The 20,298-nt window shown below is 38.9% G+C and overlaps 2 protein-coding genes across 3 annotated transcripts in view; both read right to left on the minus strand.

The window, feature by feature from the left end:
* CYTH3 (cytohesin 3) overlaps positions 1 to 14,030 on the minus strand; it is a 139,857-nt gene extending 125,827 nt beyond the window's left edge. Inside the window, exon 1 of one of the 2 annotated variants that reach the window (XM_069084911.1) lies at positions 13,804 to 14,030. In XM_069084911.1, coding sequence (XP_068941012.1) covers positions 13,804 to 13,852 — 49 coding nt within the window. In that variant the 5' untranslated portion in view covers positions 13,853 to 14,030. Of the gene's footprint in view, positions 1 to 13,671; positions 13,706 to 13,803 lie in introns of those variants that run through there. The other variant, XM_069084912.1, reaches the window with a different exon arrangement.
* LOC138158737 (small integral membrane protein 10-like protein 3) overlaps positions 1 to 20,298 on the minus strand; it is a 182,130-nt gene that overhangs the window by 94,127 nt on the left and 67,705 nt on the right. The window lies entirely within an intron of this gene.

A 20,298-nucleotide genomic window follows, 5' to 3' on the forward strand; every position in this document is an offset into this window, starting at 1 on the left:
AAGAATACAACACTCATCTATTATACTTGTACATATAATTGCTTCAAAAAGACACATCTAATCAATATTTCCAAATATTCACTCGTTCAGAAAACAATAAACACAAAATGCCTCTAATTCTGTATAGCATGTAACAGAAGAAATGTAGATACTTATCTTGGACACTACATATAAACACTGGCTCAAAAAACAATGTTTAGACTGAAATACTTAATGAGACTAGTATATACACCCCCAGACAGTCATCTGAATACAACCAGATATTATCTCTGGCAGTCCCCCATGCCTGGAACACTCTCCTTCCTCCATTCTGACTACTGACCTCCCTGGTTTCCTTTAAGTCCCAACTAAAATCCCACTTTCTAGGGAAGTCTTCCCCAACCCTTGTTAATTCCAGTGCCCTTCCCTGTGTTAATTGCTTCCTATTTATCCCATATATAGTTTGCTTTGCATGTATTTGCTCTTTGTTGTCTCCCTCATTACATTGCAAGCTCTTTGAGGGCAATGACTGTATTTTGGCTCTTTTTGTATCCCTAGCATTTAGCACAGTGTCTTCCACATAATAGGTGCTTAATAAATGTTTATTGATTAAATTATTATCTCCATTTTTCTGTACCAAAGGCAGTTAGAATAATCAGAGTATCAACCATGCTAAAAATGAAGATGATTTTGACAAAGTATCCCTTTCCAGACTACAGGAATCATTGAATCTATGCAGATTTAGCCCATCTAAAGGACCAAGGCTATTTAAGAAAAAGGGGTCTTCTCTAGTATCATTCATTTCTCCATCAGAATCCCCCATGAAGGAGAAAGAAGAAAAAAAATGGGAAAAGTGCCTACCATACTGAAAAGTGAACATATTTTTACTACTGATATTATTATTGTACCAGCTATCTGCAGGATATCTCTACCTGGTAGTCATGCCAACATCTTAAACTCAATTTGTGCAAAACTGAACAAATAACCTACCCCCAAACCTGCACCTTCTCTTAACTTTCCTATTGGTGCTGATGGCTAATGCCATTCTAGTCTCCAAGACTGTAATGGTAATGTAATTTTTTTTTAATGGTAATGGAATTTGAAGATCCCCTTCAAGGTGGCAAGCTAGCAGGTGCTTAGCACTTGGTTTCAGGTTAAGTGTTAAGACCCAGAACTTGTGCATCCCACAGTGGGACGGACTTGTTGACATGACAAGAAGGGACTGAACAGGGAGGAGTTGGTGCCGTATATAGGGAAAAGCCCAAGCTGAGAGAGGCCAGAAGAACTTCTGGGAGCAGCACCGTGGAGGCAGAGAGAGAGAACTGCTGGAAATGAGAATGCTGAGAGAGAGAGAGACCTACCAGGAACCAGAGTTGCTGAGAGAGAGAGAGAACTGCCAGCTGAGCTGCCCAGGACTTCTGAGGGCCAGAACTGAGGAGGCATGACTGTGGTGCCAGTATTTTGTCTGTTTTGATGTTACTTTGTCAGACTGATTTGTTGATAGAGGCCTCAGACCTTGTTGTTGGGTCTAGGTTGATTTCACAGGCAGAAAGTGAATTGATGAGGACACCGGCAATGTGCATGAATGTGATTGTGGCTTTGTCAAGCTTTGTCTTCCCAGGAACAGAAACTGTGGGAAGGGGAACCATGGAAGCTGAGAATCTGCCTCTGGTCAAGATGAAAAGACCTCTCCTTGGTACTTAATGCTGACTGATGATATTGTAACCTAGTTGTGACCTAGGGGTGGATGGCCTTTGTGCTTTGTGATTAACTAAATGAATGTTTAATGTACTTTGTTTAAGAAGGAAGATTTTTTGATTGAAGAGATGAAGACTGTGTGATCTAGGGGTGGACTTTGTGATTGACTAAATGAATGCACCTTGTTTAAAAGAGAACTTTAACCTTTGTACTTTGTGACTGAATTGAGGATTTACTAAATGACTGAGTTACTAAATGAATGTACTTTGTTTAAAACTATGTAACCACTTTGAGGAAAACTACGTGGCCATTTTAGTGTTAAGTTGTTGAGTTGTGACATGGTGAAGGCTGTATTTTTATTTTCTTTGAATGTGTTGCCTTAATTTGTTACTGAAAAAATGAAGAGCTCACTATGCTATGTAATAAGAACCCTGAAAGCTGTTCACAGCAGCAGTCCTATGGAAAGCTGCTCATGCCTGGCATTACAAAGACTCAAAATCTCAGTCATTCATCTTTAATTCTGCCTTCACCCCAACCATCCATATCCAATCAGCTGCTAAATCCCATCAATTTTAGCTGCAAAAATCTCTCAAATTTATGTCTTCCTTTCTATTCCCACCCTACCTTATACATTTGTTGCCTCTCATTTGGAAAATTACAATAGTCTCCTAAATAGTATCTATGCCTCTGCTCTTGTCTCTCATATATCCTTCACATCTCTGCTAAGCTATTCTTCCTAATGCATAAGTTTTATCCAATCTAACCTTCTATTCTAATTTCACATTAATTCTCTTGGAACATACTACATTCCAGGTAAAGTGAATTACTAGTTTATCCCTTAACTATTCTTATCCTCTCTCACCTCTGCCCAGTTGTTCACATCATTCCCATGTCTAGAATAGATTCCCTCCACACTGCCCCCCTATGAAAGTCCTTTCCATTCTTCAAAGCCTACCTCCTCCATGAATTCTTCTCTAATTTCACCAGCTAAAAAAAAAATCTCTATTTGATCTCACCTATGAATTTATTTCATTCTAACTTGTATTATACTTATTTGTCCACAGATCTCATCCTTCTACTACTTTTTTTTTTGCTTCAGTGAATCTATGATCTTATCAATGTGGCTATTATGACTACAATCCATCCACACTTTCTCCTCCTCTGAGACCTGACATTACCTACATCCTCTCATAAATTCCTTATAGAGGTACACAAATCATGCTGGTCACATTCCTCTAGATATCTTAACATAGTACAGATATCACTGGCATGGATAAGACATCCCTCAGTTATCCTGAAATTTCACCATATTATTGGTCCACCTCTTTCTCTAATCATACTGGATATGGGTTATAATAATATCCTTTATACTACTTCTCCTTTGTAATTCTTCATTAATAATGTTATATCCCAATCCTACCTGTTTCTTTCTCATGTCCTTTTGGCATATTTGGTTTATTATCATAAAGATTTTATAAAGTTGAAAAACTAGGTATGTAGGTTGGTATTTATTAATATTTTCTCGATCGCCTTTGTTTATTAACATTTTACAGGTACAGAAATTGAGGATCAAAGAAGGAAAGGGATTCAGCCATGGTTAATGGCATTATTTGAATTTAGGTCTTTCCTGATTCAAAGTATGATATTCTTTCTGTTCCTTGAGGGCAAATATTCAGTCCAAATATGTGTCCATCACTGTGTCTCCAGGAGCTTGGTCTATGCCTAGCACATAGTAGATACACAATAAACATTGCTGAATCCAATTCAATAAACATTTATTAAGTGCCAACTATATGCAAGGCACTGTACCGGGTACTGGTGCTACAAAGTAAAAATAAAATAACCCAGACTCTCAAGGAGCTTTCATTCTTACTTAAAAGATACCATATGTACATCAATAAGTATAATAAAAGGTAATTTTCGGAAGAAGAAAACACTAACACCTGGGAAAATCAAGAAGGTTTCATGGCAGAAGTAGCACCTGAGGTGATCTTGGAAGGAAGAATCCTGAAACATGGAAATGAGTCAGGAGTGAATACCAGGCCTGGCAAACAGTCTGAGTAAATGCACAGAGATAGGCAATGGAATTTCAGGGTCTGATAATAATTTGGCTAGAATGTAGAACACACAAAAGGAAATAGTTCAAAATAAGTAAAGCTTACTTCAAATCTAGCCTCAGATGCTTACCAGCTGTGTGACTCTGAATTCTCTGGATGCCTCAGTTTCTTCATCTGTAAAATGGGGGTAATAATGATAGCACCACCTCACAGGACTGTTGTAAAGTACTTTGTAAGCCTAAAAGTGCTATAAAACGCTAGCTATTATAAAAATGATAATAAATAAATCTAAAAAGGTAAATTATAACCAGATCTTAGAGGACCTTAAGTGCCAGAATGAGAATTTTGTAATTATCCCAGAGGCAACAGAGGAACCAATGAAGTATATGTTAGGCATACCTACTTCTAGTAATGCTAGTTATACTAATAATAGCTATCATTTTTACAGTATATAAAGAATTTTGTATACACTATCTCATTTAATCAATTTACAACAACCTTACTCCATGAAGTAGGTGCTATATAATCATAATTCCCATTCTACAGGTACAGAAATTGAGGATCAAAGAAGGAAAGGGATTCAGCCATGGCACATAAAAATTGTACTTTAGCAATACTACTTTGGCAGCTGTATAGAAAAGCAGTAGGAAAGAGAAGAGCGTGGAAGCAGAGAGAACAATTAGAAGGTTATTACAGTACTACAGTTAAGATGTGGTGAAGGTCTGAAATAGGGGGGTTGACAACATAGTGGAGTGAACAAGATAGGTTCAGAAGAGAGATGTGGTACTTGGATCTTTGGACATATTTAGAGATGTATTTTTGAATGTGGAAGATGAAAGAAAGAGAAGAGTCAAGGCTGATGCTAAGGTAATAAATCTATGAGATTGGGAGGATGGAGGTGCCCTGATCCAAAATAGGAAGGTTTAGAGGAACTGAATAGTATCCCAACTTTTTCAGCTTTCTAATAAATTTAAAATAATTCTCCCAGGGAGGAAGACATCCTTCCTTAGAAACACTGGAGAGAAAATTAACACTTCAATAAAGTTGTGGTCTGGGGAGAGGAGTGTGGGTGAGTCTGGCTATGGAATCAGGAGACCTTTGTTCCTATCCTTCCTCTGACACTTATTACCTGTGTGACCTTGGTCAATTCCCTTCACCCTCTGTGGACTAGATGTCCTCTGAGGTTTCCTTTTGCTCTAAATCTATGATCTTTATGCTTGGATAAGTAGCTGAAGAAGAAATGGAAAGCTCATTTGGATGTTAGAGAGAATTGATGGGATAAGAAATTATTTAGAAAGACCTCAAATAATGTGAAAAGACACCATGGAAACGTAATTTTTTGTACCTGTAGTGTTTTTCCAAGTTACTGTGACTGGCCTTTGTACCTATAATAAGTTGAACTGGATTGATCCTGACAGCTTGTTTCCTAACTTAAAAATCTGCTTTTAGTGCTCTTTAATTAAAGAAAAAGCTCATCCTATAAAATCAGTCCCTGAAACTTCCAGATCTCAATCCAGCCTAATATTTCCTAGTAACTAAAACTTAAAAGAAAGCCTGGTTAGGAAAATGAGAATAAAGAATTTCTTCCTGGAGATGTACTCTCAAGAGGAAGCCAAGCAAAATACCTGGCAGTGGAATTAATAGTGATAAACTCTCCTGAATCAGCTCTTTCCCGAGCTACAAGTGGGTGGCCCCTGACAGTGTGATTATCCCATAAGAATGAAACTGTTGTTTAATACAGTACCAAGCTTTACAGAAAAGTCAGAGAAGGAAGATGACACTTTGGCCTAGAAAACTGGCAGAAACATTCACTTCCGAAACAAATATCCTACAGTGAAGTGCAGCTTGCTGCTCACCAGGAATCTTATCACCTGCCAGAAGAGAGGGTGAGGAAAAGTGAAAGACTCAGACTCCTTTGTTGGATTGGAGGATAGGGGTAGGAAAGGATGACATTGAAAAAAAATAAGATTTTAAAATTAAATGCTGAAGTAATAGCAGGACCCACATAAAACATTTCAGTTTATGTTCTAATTAAATGTGTGTGTATGTGTGTATACAGGTTTATGTGCATGCGTATACATAAAATAAAAATGTGTATCAACCACTAATATTTACATGTCTAGTTAAATTAATGAGAATTAGTGAAGCAAAAGCACAATTAGATAAGCCAGATATGGAAGGAATACCAGCAAACTTTCTGATGAGGGGAAAAAATTATGTTCCTTCTGGTTATTTGTTATCATGAATGAACATGAACAAGAAAGTATTAATAACCTAGAACGACATATATTTAAAGAAAGACCTGACTGCAAAAAGGAGGGAAAGAATATCATTTGGGTAACTTTTTAAAAAGGTCATAAAAATACTTTATGAGACCCTTATACAGGGGATATCTTATGTACAAGTTAACAGCTACTCAATCCAATTAAGCAAGTATTTCTTAAGCACCTATACTATCTGTAAGGTATTATCCTATGCACATAAAAAGACAAGGATGAAATACGATACCTGAAGTTAAGGTGCTTATACTGCACTGGCGGATACAGCGCGTAAACAAATACATAAAGATAAGACAATCCGAGGAAGGTGAAAGCCCTAAGAACTAAGGCATTCAGAAGAAGCTTCCCAAAGAAGATACAAATGAGCTAAGTCTTAAACGAATCTAGAAATTTTAAGAGACAAAGGGGATGGGGTGAGTAAACTCCAGGTATAGTGAACTGGGTTATTTAAAATGAAAAAGTTGAGCTTTGTAAAACTTTAGTTTTCAAGGTTCATAGAAAGAATAGGATTATTTTAAAGACTCCCTGATCCTAAGAAAATTGAACTTATAGATAGTATTATCCAAATAGGAGGTAACTTTAAGCTAACTTTAAAATATAAATAAATGAGAAAAAGAACTTCATTTCAGCATTTTGTGTCACCATTAATATGCTAAATAAAGGCAAAAACAGTTTTTGCCCTCAAGGAGCTTACATGGGGGGGGGGGGGAACAGTACCTAAATAAATTAGGTACATACAAAATACATACAGAATAAATAAGGGAAGGTTCTTGCAGCTGGGACACCAGGCACTCATTAAGCTGTCCTTCAAAAAGTTACTTGGGAAATATGAATTCAGTGAGAGAACATGCCAAAATTTTAGTGTGAAGCACTAAAAATTTTCAATTTTTCCATATTCTAGCACAGACTATTTAGAATTGGAAGAAAATTTAGAGGTTATCAAGTCCAATACCCTCATTTTACAGATGAGGAAACTGAGAGTTTAAGTGACTAGTCCAAAGTCACACAACTACTAAATATCTGAAGCAGGATTCAAACCCCAATCCTCCTGACTCCAACTCCAATATTCTATCTACTATACCAGTTGTGTCAAAAATCAAACTGAAACAGATCCCTGAGACCCACATTAACTAAAAAAAATACAAATTGGCATTTCTACATTGTATTGTATTTGTATTCATTTTGTTAAATATTTTCCGATTACATTTTAAAACGGTTTGGACTGCACTTCAGAGTGACCCTGAGTTTGACATCTTTGCATTACACTGTGCTTCTTCTAGGTCATGAGTCTGATTTGTTATTATCTGAGTAAATTAAAATTTAATTAGTGAAATTTGAAAAAAATACTTTTCAGTTTATTTTTAATTTTTTCTTCATTAAAAACTTAAAAAAAGAAAAAAGTCTTATCTTTAATATTTTGTTAAAACACACTCACTATCATTATACTTATTAAGATGTAATGCGGGATGGCTAGGTGGCGCAGTGAATAGAGCACTGGCCCTGGAGTCAGAAGGACCTGAGTTCAAATCTGGCCTCAGACAATTAACACAGACTAGCCATGTGTCCTTGGGCAAGTCACTTAATCCCAACTGCCCTCCAAAAAAAAAAAGATGTAATATATTTCTACTTTCCAGCAAATGTAAATCTATGCATTTGCTGAATGATACTCAACAGATTTCTACCAAGGGAAAATACATATGTGTAGGTGTTCATATATGTGTGGATATCAAATAATATGAAAAAATATCAGTTATCAAAATGATGCTCCAAAAAGCAATCTATGAGATTTCCCAAAATTGTAAAAGCATATGCTCAATATAGTCTTATTAAATTCTATTTAATGAAAAAGATCCCTAAGGGATTGTTTTTAGAGGCTGTAGTGTTAGAATATATGAAAGAATCCCATTGTTTTATTGTCTATCTACCATGTTTATGTGTACAGCAAGGTGCCATAAAAATAGAACAAAATGAATAGTCTTTTGAATAAAGACTTTTTTGAATAAAAAGGAAATTATGATCCTATTTTATAGTCTCACATTAAGAATTGTTTTCTATATATTATGTTTTCTAGGAAAGTGGTTAGACAGTCTATCAGCTACACTAGTACTTAATGTAACTGTAGAAATAACTAAATGGTTACAGTATTAATGAAACCCATTATTATCAAATTATGGTTTTAAAGAACCTCTAGAATGTAATATAATAAATGCATCCCAGATGTCCACCAAAAATGAAAACAAGATTGTTTTTATTTTGTAGCAACCAAATAGGTCAACCCATTTCCTTCTTCAGACAATTCTCAGAGGACCACAGATTCCACTCAAAGAGCATGTGTTTTAAATGTAGCTGTCCACAGAAAGAGGAAGTGCTGCTGTCCAAAATAAATGCAGAGTGTTATATTTTCCCATGGAACCCAATTTTAAAGGTGGAGTAAGGCTATGTCTACAGGATGCCAAACACATATGAAAACTAAAAAATTAAGTCAATTATCCAGACATTTACAAATAATTCACTTAGTTTAATAGATAAAGCACTGAATTTCATGTCAAGACTTAGTAAAGGTAAATTCCACAGTCATTTTTTTTTTTTGCTTTTTGGAGGGGCAATTGGGGTTAAGTGACTTGCCCAAGGTCACATGGCTAGTTTTTTGTGTGTTAAGTGTCTGAGGCTGGATTTGAACTCAGGTCCTCCTGACTCCAGGGCTGGTGCTGCATTCACTGCACCACCTAGCCCCTCCCTCCCCCCGCCATTCCACAGTCTTTTGAAGCACCTTCCCTGAAAGTGACAGACTTTTTTCAATAACTAATAATAACTTAAGTACCTACTGAAGTTTGGTTCCTCTTCAGTCCAATTTCAAAATACAATATGTTTCATATCAGTATAAGAGCTAACATGGTAATTAATAATTACAAATAAGACAAACTTACAGTTTGACTATCATCAAAACTATCTCAGGTTGAAAAATGACATATTTTCCCCCTCACTTTTGAAGCAGTTATTTCAGTGGACAGCAGTTAGTTGAATAGACTTGCAATTAGGAAGGTGTGAGAATAAATCCTCCCTCCCATACTTAGTAGCTGTACAACCTGGGGCAGGTGGCTTAACCTCTCAACTTCTGTTTACTCAACTGCAAAATGGGGATAATAATAGCATGTACCTTATCTGGCTGTGGAGGTCAAATGAGACCACTTATATAAAAGTACTTCATAAACTTTAAGGAACATACATGCCTTTGTATTTACTTAGATTATTCACAGTTTTCCCATCATCTCAAAAATATTTAATATCTTTTAATATCTCAAATTCTTAGCATCTATTCACCTGTTCTTCTTCTACTTTCCTTCAAAAGCTTCATAATTTCTAGATTACAGGGGCGGCTAGGTGGCACAGTGAATCTAACCTCAGACACTTGACACACTACTTGTGTGACCTTGGACAAGTCACTTAACCCCAATTGCCTTGCCCTCTCCCCTCCAAAAAGCAAAATAATAATAATAATTTCTAGATTATAAATACAAAATCATGATTCTTAAAAGTTATGCTTTGCCAATGGTTTTTTTTTGTAAATAAACCTAGTTACCCCAAAAAATTTATTTTGGGAAAATTATAAGTAAAATTCACAAATTTTATCACTGATAAATTTTTCCTGACCTTAGCCATGTTACTTTATAAAGTCAGTTTACTTGTATATTAGTTGCCAAAAACTCAAAATTAGCTTCAATTTAATTATTTATCACCAATTAAATATTAAAGTCAATATCAAAATTCTATAACCACAATTCAAAATGAAAGCCATTTTAAGTGCTCGACTAATTTCAAAGAAATTAGGGGAAAAAAAGAAAAGAAACAAGCCCCCTATACTTTCCCTGGATCAACTCAGTAAAGAAAAATACAACAACAAAAAGAATTCAATCAAAAGTTAGGATTCAAATTATATGGTCTAGCAAAGATGTTCTATGCAAACACTAAGAATTAAAAACAAATATAAAGTACACTTTTTAAGAATTTAAAAGAGGCAAAGCTAAATTACATAGTTCATTTTTGCTCACAACTTCCTCTTTGAAAATTGAAAAAGAGACTATACATGCATACATTTATATCTTAGCCATATATTATTTTTCTGTGACACTTTTTCAATTAACGGAACATGGTTGGCAATTTTGTCATACAGAATTATAGTTTAAGGATAGTTTTGAAAAACAACATGTGAAACAATATGGATCTGAAAGTCAACAAAGCCTTTAAGGAACTGAAAAATCCAAAAGTTACATACTACATATATGCAGTGATTTGTCTTTAGAATTTTGGCACCCCACTCATTACCTCTTCTAATTGTCTAACCCTTCTTCCAACTACTATCTACACATCAATCTCACCTCTCTAATTATCATTTAGGAAAAAAAGATAGTAAATGTACAAACTTCAAGGTTTCCTGAATTATGAAAGTATCAAGTCTATTCAATTTTCAAGGACCGTTAGCTTAAGCAGCATTGCCAATGAAGACTTTTTAAGTTCTTCTCCCTAGTTTGTCATGACTCATTCTATGACCAGATAAATTAACCTATTTTTTAAACAGGAATAAAATTGGCCCCTCTTGGAAATTGAAAATACTTGCAAAATTCAAGGTGAGCTATATTAATGAATTCTCATCTCTGGCTATGACATGCCACTTGAAGAAAATGATTTTTTAAAGAAAGTCATTAGAAAAATCCACTGCTGCATATACATTAATAGCTGTGTCAAGAAGTGACTTGAAGGTGAATTAAGTTTTAAAAATGGGCATGTGCATAAGTTAAATGTAAGCATATTTAATTTATAGTGTGGTTAGCATATAAGCATGAGCCAGTCAGTCAATAAAATTTATCAAGCACCTACTCTGTTCCAAACCCTGAGATAAGTACTGAGGATACAAAGGAAGGCAAAAGATGCTCCTTGCTATCCAGAACCTCAGAGTTTAATAAACAAAATGTAAACAACTATGAACAAACAAGCTATACATAAAGGATAAATTAGAAACAATCACTAGAGGAAAAACATTAGCATTAAGGGAAAGGCTTCTTGGAGAAAGTAAGATTTCAGGGGAGATTCAGAGAAGCCAGTAAGGGGAGATAAGGACTCCAGGCATGAGGAATGAGTTCAGTGAAAATACCTGGAGTTGGGAGATGAAGTGTCATATCTGAGGAACAACAAGGGCGCTAGTTTCACTGAATCTAAGACATATCAGGGAACAAGGTATAAGAAGACTGGAAACATGGGGGGGGGAGGTTATGAAGCATTTTGCTTTCAAAAATATTATTTAATAAGAACTATTCACTGTATGGCTGAAAAGAAAAAAACATAAGAGCCTTCCACAATACAACATGGAAAATAACCTTTGATTAAATAAATCAGAATCACAGGATGTTAGAGCTGGAAGGGACCACAGATATCAGATAGTTTGATCCCCTCATTTTACAGTTGAGGAAACAGAAGCTTTGAAAGGCTGACTTGCTCAGTCACATAGGAACAGGCAGAACCAAAATCTGCATCTCCATCTTCAAACTCCCAAGTCCATTGTTTTCTCCACTACACTATAGTGCCCACACAAAAAAAAAGTTACTGAATTGAATTGTAAGACATTCCAAAAGTCTTCAGCACTTCAAAGTACATATTTAACATCACATTTTGTTTTAGCATTCAACAGCTGAGAGGCAATACAGAATGGTGGATAAAGGAGTCCAGTTGGAGTCAGGAAAATCTGGGTTCATTTCCTGCTTCTCACAGTTACAAGCTGTATTGTATGACTATATCTCCAAGAACAGATCCACACCCCCCCCCAAAAAAAAAAATCCTCTATAGTGTGTTTAGGCAACTTGGCTGTTGAAGGATTTTCAACTAGATTCCTTCCTCACTAGAGAACTTTTATAAACAACATACCCACTTGGTGTCACAAAGTTGTCCCTGGTTTTAATTACATGTACTTTAACTCTTATGGCTTATGCCAACTATTATATCTCAGCCTAATGGCAACATTACTTCCTTCAGCAAACACATCTCCTCTATATTGTAAATTCCAGAAGGCACCTTGATTAACCACCTCATTCTAAAACACTACTGCTGATTATTTGTACTGACAACAGCTGAGCAGCCATGATCAGTATCAAAAAACAAGCTTCCTAAGCTTCCTAAGACTGTGACAATGTAGTATTCCAGGGGGAAAAAAAGACTCCTTGGTTGAAAACATGAAAGAATGAAAAGTCATACTTTAAAAGACCCTAAATTGCAAATTTGCTTTCCTTTCCAGTTTATCTTCTATAATAAAAGATATAACATGTACAACAATTCTTTAAAATAAAAGTTGTTCAGATAATCAACTTTATACAATTTAGGGAATATCAATTTAATTCAATGATAAACATCAATTATGATGACTATACTACATCCTTATTATTGAAGAGAGAAGATGAAATGTTTCGAATTTTATGACAAATATACAACTTCCAGCTAAAATCAGAAGGAGAATTTCAGACATTCAACCAATAAGAAAAGACATAGATATCACTTGGACCATGCCCACCAAGTACAACAGACATACTTTAACTATTGTAAGGCAGAGGCCAAAACTTAACTGTTCTTTGCCTTTCGTTCTACCTCTCTTGCCTGCTGCAGTTCATAAAAGACGCATAGCAGAGATTTTCTCCTTTCTATGAAACACTACATTTTTTACACATGTCAAGTTATTAACAAATAGAGTACCCCAGGTCAACAAAATCTCCTTTTGCAATTGTTAGTTTAAGCAGTTCTAATGACTCAAAGCTCTGGGCAACAGATTCAGTGTTTTCCTAATTTTTCTTTCATTTCATCTTCCTCTTTACCTTGGAGTAAAAAAAATTAAGACTATATAAAAACTTATACTATACCGCCTAAAAACTTATATTTATGTCCCTCAGAGCTTGACAGGCCCCACCCTGCCCTCATAGTCTTGGGAAAAGGAAAGGAAAAGTATCCTCTAAGATCAAATAGAAATAAGAAATTTCTCAAGGGAAATACGAGGAGGGATGAATACTAATTCTATCGGGATAGATGGAAGAAATTTGAGTTTTCCTTTGATACCTCTATCCCAACCCATTTTAATGACATTCCTCATGGTCCTCCTGCCCCTAACCCCCCGAAACACACACCCGCCATGGTCTCCTATGCTCACTGTTCAGATCTATCCCCAACCCTTACTGGGCAGTTCCTGGGGGTCCCTTCGTTACTGCTTCTCCCGAGCACCTTCAGCTCACAATCCCCATTACCTCAAATGTGCAGACCCCCTCCTGCTTTTTCCTTGTTTCCCAGACAGACCCTCCAGCCTTGTTGTTTTTCTGTTCTGTTCTTGTCCCCTCCCTCCTTACCCTTCTTTCTACCTTCTCCTTCTCCAGCGCCCCCTCCCCCGCCTCACCCTCCCGTACCCCCACTGCCCCAGCCCCCTACCCTACTTCCCGTGAGTTCCCAGGTATCTCCTCCTGTCCCCAAGCTCCTCACCTACAGTCCCCGCAGCCTCCTGAACCCCTCTTCTGCCCCTTGCACCCCGCCTCCTCAGCCCTCCGCTTCCGTCCCCCCAGGGTCCATCCCGGGTTCCCCCGGTCCCTCAATCCCTTCCCACCTGGGCTCGGTCCCCGTCCCTCGGGTCTCACCCTCGGTGCCCTCAGTCATCGTCTCTCCGTCCCCGTCCCTCGGTCCCTCGGTCCCCAGCCTCGGTCCCCTCCCCGGGGATCCCCGTGGTCGACGCTCCGCCGCCGGGCTCGGGGCAGCGCCCGGGCACTCACCGCTGCCTCCGCCGCCGCCGCCGCCGCCGCCTCCTCCTTCTTCATCCATCTTGGGGCTACAACAGCTTCCAGGGAGCCCGAACCCCCGGAGGGCGCGTCGCGGGAAGACGCGGGGCTGAAGGCCGGGCCGGGAGCAGCTCCGGGCAGTGGGTCGCCCGCTCCGGGCAGCGCCCGGCTCGCGGCTCGCGGCTCGCGGCTCCCGGCTCCGGGGTCCCCGGTTCTAGGTACCTCCAAGCGCAGCCGGCGACGACGACTCTGCCCGCGGCCGCCGCCGGCCCCGCCCCGTCTCCCTCCGCCCCGTCTCCCTCCGCCCCTCGCCGCCGCCATCGTCACGTGACCGCGGCCGGCCCGGCCCGCCCAGTGACGGGTGACAGGAGGCGGCTGCCTGGCCCGGCCGGCGCTGGCGAGGGTCCCGGGAGGGTTCTGGGGCCTGGGGCCGGGTCCCAATCCCACCCCACATTTTCTGGCAACCCACTCGGAATCGAAAATCCAGAATGGTCGACCACGGAGCCCTGTCGGGACAAGAGCAATGCCTCCTTTCTCGGTCCTGCCGCGACACGAGCAGTGTCTCCTATCCCAGCCCGATGGTGACAAGATCAAGGCCTCTTTCTTGGCCGGCCTATGCGTGACTCCCAGCCCTATCACGACAAGGACGATATTTCCCGTCCCGGCCCTGGAGTGACTTGAGCAGGGTCTTCTCTCTCAGCATTATGGTGACCTGAGCAATGCCTCTTTCGTTCTCCTCCTGTGCTTGACAAAAACCATAGCTCCCTCCCAACCCCGTTAACCAGAGCGCTCTCTCCTGTCCCGGTCCTGCTGTGACTGGAGCAGCGCCTTCCTTTCCCGGCCCTGTCTCGAGAGGCGCGGGACAGATCCCTGCCCGCTGGGAGACCACCGGGGATGGGGGGAGGGGGAAAGTGGAGGTTGGCAGGCGAGTATCTTTGGCACGTGTGCCAGGCACTCGCCAGTCCTGGCAGCTGACCCTGTCGCGGGCATCTGCCCAGGTGGGCACGGCTGATTTAATCCTTTGTGGCTCCCCAATGAGCATGCCCTCGATTCCTTTTTACCGTCCTGTCCGTGGGTAGGACCACACCGATCTCTCATTTCCTAAGTTACTTTTGATAAGGGTGAATGGAAAACTTCATAATTAGTGTTCGGTTGACTGGGTCTTGTTTTGTTTTGTTAATTGGTGAATAAATTTGGCCAAATGTTCAGCTGAAGGCCTGGAGATGTGCTGAAGTGGGCACTGCAAGAAATAACACACTTGGGTACTGGGTACAGGTTCTGGAACAAGTTATGTGACCTTGAATATGATATTTTAATCCCTCTGGGCCTCCCATCTCAACCTTGTAAAGTAAGGGAGCATAGGCTAGCTCATCAGCTCACCGGCTCATCGCTAAGGTACCCTTACTGCACTAAAAAATGTAGAGTAGTTTTTCTTTCTCCTTGGCCAATTTCATTTGAACTTCCTTAAAAAAGAAAAACAAATTTTAAAAACCTTACTGAATTTAATTATGTTCCATAGCTTCTGAAAGAGGTGGTGGTCTATGGAGAAATAGTAATATTTGTACATAGAGAGTTCTGACATGTGCAAACAATCCCGCCCCCCTCCCCATTTGCACTACAATTCATGAAGCAGGCAGAGGGTCTGCCTGTCTGGCCTGGACCAAAAATTCAAAAGCAGTAACTTTATCTTAACTTCTTGTCTTTGTCATAGAGTGAGAAGTGACATTGAGGTCACTACTCTCTAACCCCTCAAAGGAAAAAAACCCAGCCCCAGAAAGGTGCCTCAAAGACTGCTAGCTAGTTAGTGGCTGAACCTCCATTACTCATAATCTGACTTGAAAATAATTCTTAGCTGTTCTGCTTTCTCTCAGATAAAAAGGGAATTGATTTCCCCTTTGCCCACTGCTCAAAAAAATTAAATTATCCTAGTCTAATAAAGTATTAGCATCTATGCTATGAACAAATTAAACCTGGAGCACACTGGAGGGAGCACACCCCAGAGAAGGTAGTCAATATCATTCTGATCTACCTTAACCTTACAATTTAGCTTTTAGGCCCCTCTTAAAAAACACTACCAGCTGTGCAACGGATTTATGATAGAGATTAGGCTAAGGCCCCACTTCAATTTTATGTAGGATATTAGCTGTGGTCTTAAGCATAGGTTTATCCCAGTGCTTCATCTCTTCTGCCATACTTGTTTGTTCCCATCTTTTGTTTTCAGCAACATGCATTGTAAAAGTATGTCCACTGCCAAGTCCTTCCTATTCATTTTCCATAAAGTTGGTCACATGAACTAAGCTTTTAAAAATTATATCTAAAATAATGTTCTAGCAACTGAATGAAACCCTTAGGTTTAGCAACTAGACAACAATGGGTTATTTGTATCATGGGATCCTTCTATTGGGATGATATTCACGTTTGACAGAGGTTTCCAAGATTAATCTGCATAAAAGTGTTTTAAAGAGGGTGTGATGGTGAAAAGAGTACTGGACCTGGATTCAAAATACCTGATACGGAGTGTTCAAGCTATGATCTTAAATAAGTCACTTCACTTAGTGAAGTCTGTTTTCTCTTCTGGAAAGTAGGGATGGGAAAGGACAGAGTCAGGACCACCTGAGTTTAAGGCCTGTCACTCATTCAAGCTCTGTGACAATGGGAAAGACTGTTAAAAGAGAAGCTCCTTTGCCCTCAATCTCTATAAGTTACAAATGACTGGTCAATTTACATTGTTTGATATGTTTTTATTTTGGGGTCTTTTTTTTTGAGAGGTAGGGATTAGAAAAGGTATCCCTAAACTAATGAAACCATGGGTCTGGGCTGCCAAAATGGGCATGATAATACTAATAGTAGGGCAGTTAGATGGTTCAATGGATAGAGTGTCAGGCCTGAAGTCAGGAAGACCCAGATTTCTGAGATTAAAACTGATCTCAGACACTTACTAGCTATGTGACCATGGGCAAGTCACTTAATCCTGTTTGCCTCAGTTTCCTCATTGGTAAAATGAAATGAAGAAGGAAATGGCAAACCATTCCAGTATCTCTGCCAAGAAAACCCCAAGTGAGGTCACAGAGTGAGACAGGACTGAAAAATGACTACACAACAATAACAATACGGATACTATCTACTTTACAAGGTTATTGTAAGGATCAAATGATGGTAGAAAAATATCAACCAAGTATGTAAAGTACCACATGTAGGCTATTACTAATAATAATAATAACTTTTAAGAATTATCCATCTAGAATTTGGGGGCCCCTAAAGCTAAGCAGATCACTCTTCTTTAAGAGATCTTGGAACTTATGCAGCCAGGGTCATAACCACAAGATGGTAAGGAAGACAAGAAACAGAAGTTTAAGGTTTCTGTAATACCAGCTGTTACGGTGTCACTTCTGAAGCAGCAACTGCCATTCTGCATCCTTTGTCTGCTTGCTTCCTACGACCTTCTTGGGTTGAATCAATGTCCAGCAGCTCTCAGAATTCCTGTGTCCCTTATCCCTAGTTAGTTGAGTTGTTAATTCAACTCGACAAACACTTGTTACATACCTACAATGGGCCAGGCACTGGAGACATTTAAAAAACAATGACAAACAAAAAAGTTTTTTTCCTCAAGCAGATTGCATTCATTTGGAAGGATACGGCAAGTACACAAATCAATGCCAATTATACACAAAGTAATATAAATAATTTCAAGAGAACGTTTAAATAACTGAGGGGGATACAGAAGATATATAAGTAAGCTATGTTTCAAAGGAACCTAGGGATTCTACCAGGCAGAGATGAAAAAATATAGAACATTCCAGACATGAAGGACCATGTGTGCAAAGACAAAGATATGAAATGTTACATGGATCAGCTTGGGGGTGGGGTGGGTAGGAGGAGTTAAACTGGAAGAGAGAATACCTGAAGGGGAATAATTTGAAATAACACTGAGAATCTAAGTGAGAGCCAGATTCAAATGACAGACTGAGGATTTTGTATTATACACATAATTTTGGGGTTACCACAATAATGCAAAGGAGAATGCTAATGATAAGAATGAAATTTTAAGAGCCTGAGTTAACGTAGTAGGTGTGTGAGTTGAGAAGAAGATGTTACATTATAGGAAATGTCAGAGATGTTGTGCAGGAAGATTGAACAAGACTACTATTGACTGATATGATGGATGGAGGATATAGAAGGGTGAAGAATAACTCCAAGGTTTCAAACCTAACCTGAGTAACTGAAAAGATGACAGTGCTATCCACAGAAATGGAGAAGTTTGGAGGAGGGGCAGGTTTGGAGGAAATTATCAGTCTAGTTACTGATAGTGTGACAGTCATTACAACTGTCACTAACTGGCCTGATGCTGATAGTATACCTATAGGCCAGTATCAGGCAGGAAGAGGCAAAGGGACTTTTCTCTTCCCCCTAAGTAATGTTAAGTGCCCAGTAACTAACTTGTTTTCCAAATTATTACCATTTTAGAACCTATGAAATAAGGACACTACAGTACAATTCAGAAAGTTGCTTATCTCAGCAGCACATTTAACTGAGAAATGTAAATGAACTCTTTGTTTGTGTGTGTGTAATTTTGGGGTTACTACAATAGTGCAAAGAAGAATGATTTTTTTTTTTTTGCTTTTTGGAGGGCAATTGGAGTTAAGTGACTTGCCCAAAGTCACATGGCTAGTAACTGTGTCAAAATGTCTGAGGTCAAATTTGAACTCAGGTCCTCCTGACTCCAGGGCCGGTGCTCTTATTCACTGTGCCACCTAGCCACCCCCAAATACATATTTTTAAAATTCATTTTGGAGGAGGAAGAGCCTGGAGGCAGTCAATATGACAAATTATGAGGTTGCTGCAATAATAGTACAAGGGAGTACAATAATAGTACACAGTTACTAGCCATGTGACTTTGGGCAAGTCACTTAACCCCAATTGCCCTCCAAAAAGCAAGTACAAGAGAAGTGATAAGGACCTGAACTAAGAGACCAGACTTGGGACCCCTGCTCATTGCAATAAATTTGGTTTACCGAAGGTTTGTGGGCTGATTAATGCCTATTGTGTGAAAACACTCTCTCTCTCTCTCTCTCTCTCTCTCTCTCTCTCTCTGTCTCTCTCTCTTTCTCTCTCTCTCTCTCTATATATATAATATATATACATATATATGCACTCACACATATAGATATACACATATATATGGATGCATATATGCTGAGAAATAGGATTACTGAATTAAAGGATATGAACATTTTAATTGCTTTCTTAGCATATCTTCAGGACTATGCCTGACTCAGGCCAATACTGTGGTAGTTTATGTGCAATAATAGAAAACAATAAGACACTCAGAAGCCATTCAACATGTAATAAAAGATTTACTTTAACCAACTGTAGGAAAAAGATATTCAACAAATATCCAGCCTGGATAATCTTCCCTACCTCCATGTTACCTTTGGCTCTTCACGAATATTTTGTATTCAGACAACTAAAAAGTTACATTAGTAACTTTAGTCCCTTGAACCAAACAAATCTCAAGGATCATTTCAATACCTTTTAAGGAAAAATTAACCTAACTTGCATGAAGGCAGGAGTTAGGATATTGTTCCCATTAGAGCATAATTCCAAACTGCTTTCCAGAACAGTTGGCTCATAGTTCCACCAATATTAATGTGCCTGACTGGAAATTTTTTTTTTTCTTCTAGGAGGGGGAAAGGCAGGACAACTGGAGTTAAGTGACTTGCCCAAGGTCACACAGCTGGTAAGTGTTAAGTATCTGGGTCTGGATTTGAACTCAGATCCTTCTGACTCCAGGGCCAGTTCTCTATTGACTGTGCCACCTAGCTGCCCCCAAAATAAATATTTTATAAAATAATAATTACGAAGACACTGAAACCCTACAGAATGTTCAAGATCCAATGCAATTGAGTCCAGGGAAAAATAGAGAAGGGTCGGTAGATCAGTGGCCATATAAAGCTATGTAAATATCATTAGATTTCATCATATTTTGGTGTCTGTTGTCTTTATGCCTTGTATATTTTAGCCCCAAATGCTTCTTTTTGTTAAACAAATTAAGCTTCTTCCTCCACAAGCAGTTAGGAAACTGGTTACGATAGTGTCTAAGAACCAACTTTAAATGTTGTATCATGTTTTAAAATACAGGAAAAATGGACAAGGGATGGAGTGCACCTCACAAGAACTAGTTAAAATATATACATATGTACATATAAACATACATATATATGCATATATACATACATGTATGTGAATGTTATATATGTTTACCTGGAGTCAAGAGGGCTTTAAATTAAAAGGGGAGGGGAAGCTACCCACAAAGACCTATCATACCTAGTACTACAGAAAATAGCAAGTATAACATAGAAGGAAGAACAGAAAAGAGAACTAGAAATTCATGGGAGGGGTAGCTAAGTGGTAACTAAGCAGTGAACAGACCACCGACCCTGGAGTGGGGAGGACCTGAGTTCAAATGCAGATTCAGACACTTAACACTTA

This window comes from Petaurus breviceps, unplaced genomic scaffold (assembly GCF_028583685.1).
Source record: "Petaurus breviceps papuanus isolate PSGF00001 unplaced genomic scaffold, PetGlider_PUasm1.0 175, whole genome shotgun sequence".
In the NCBI taxonomy this organism is placed as follows: Eukaryota; Metazoa; Chordata; class Mammalia; order Diprotodontia; family Petauridae; genus Petaurus; species Petaurus breviceps.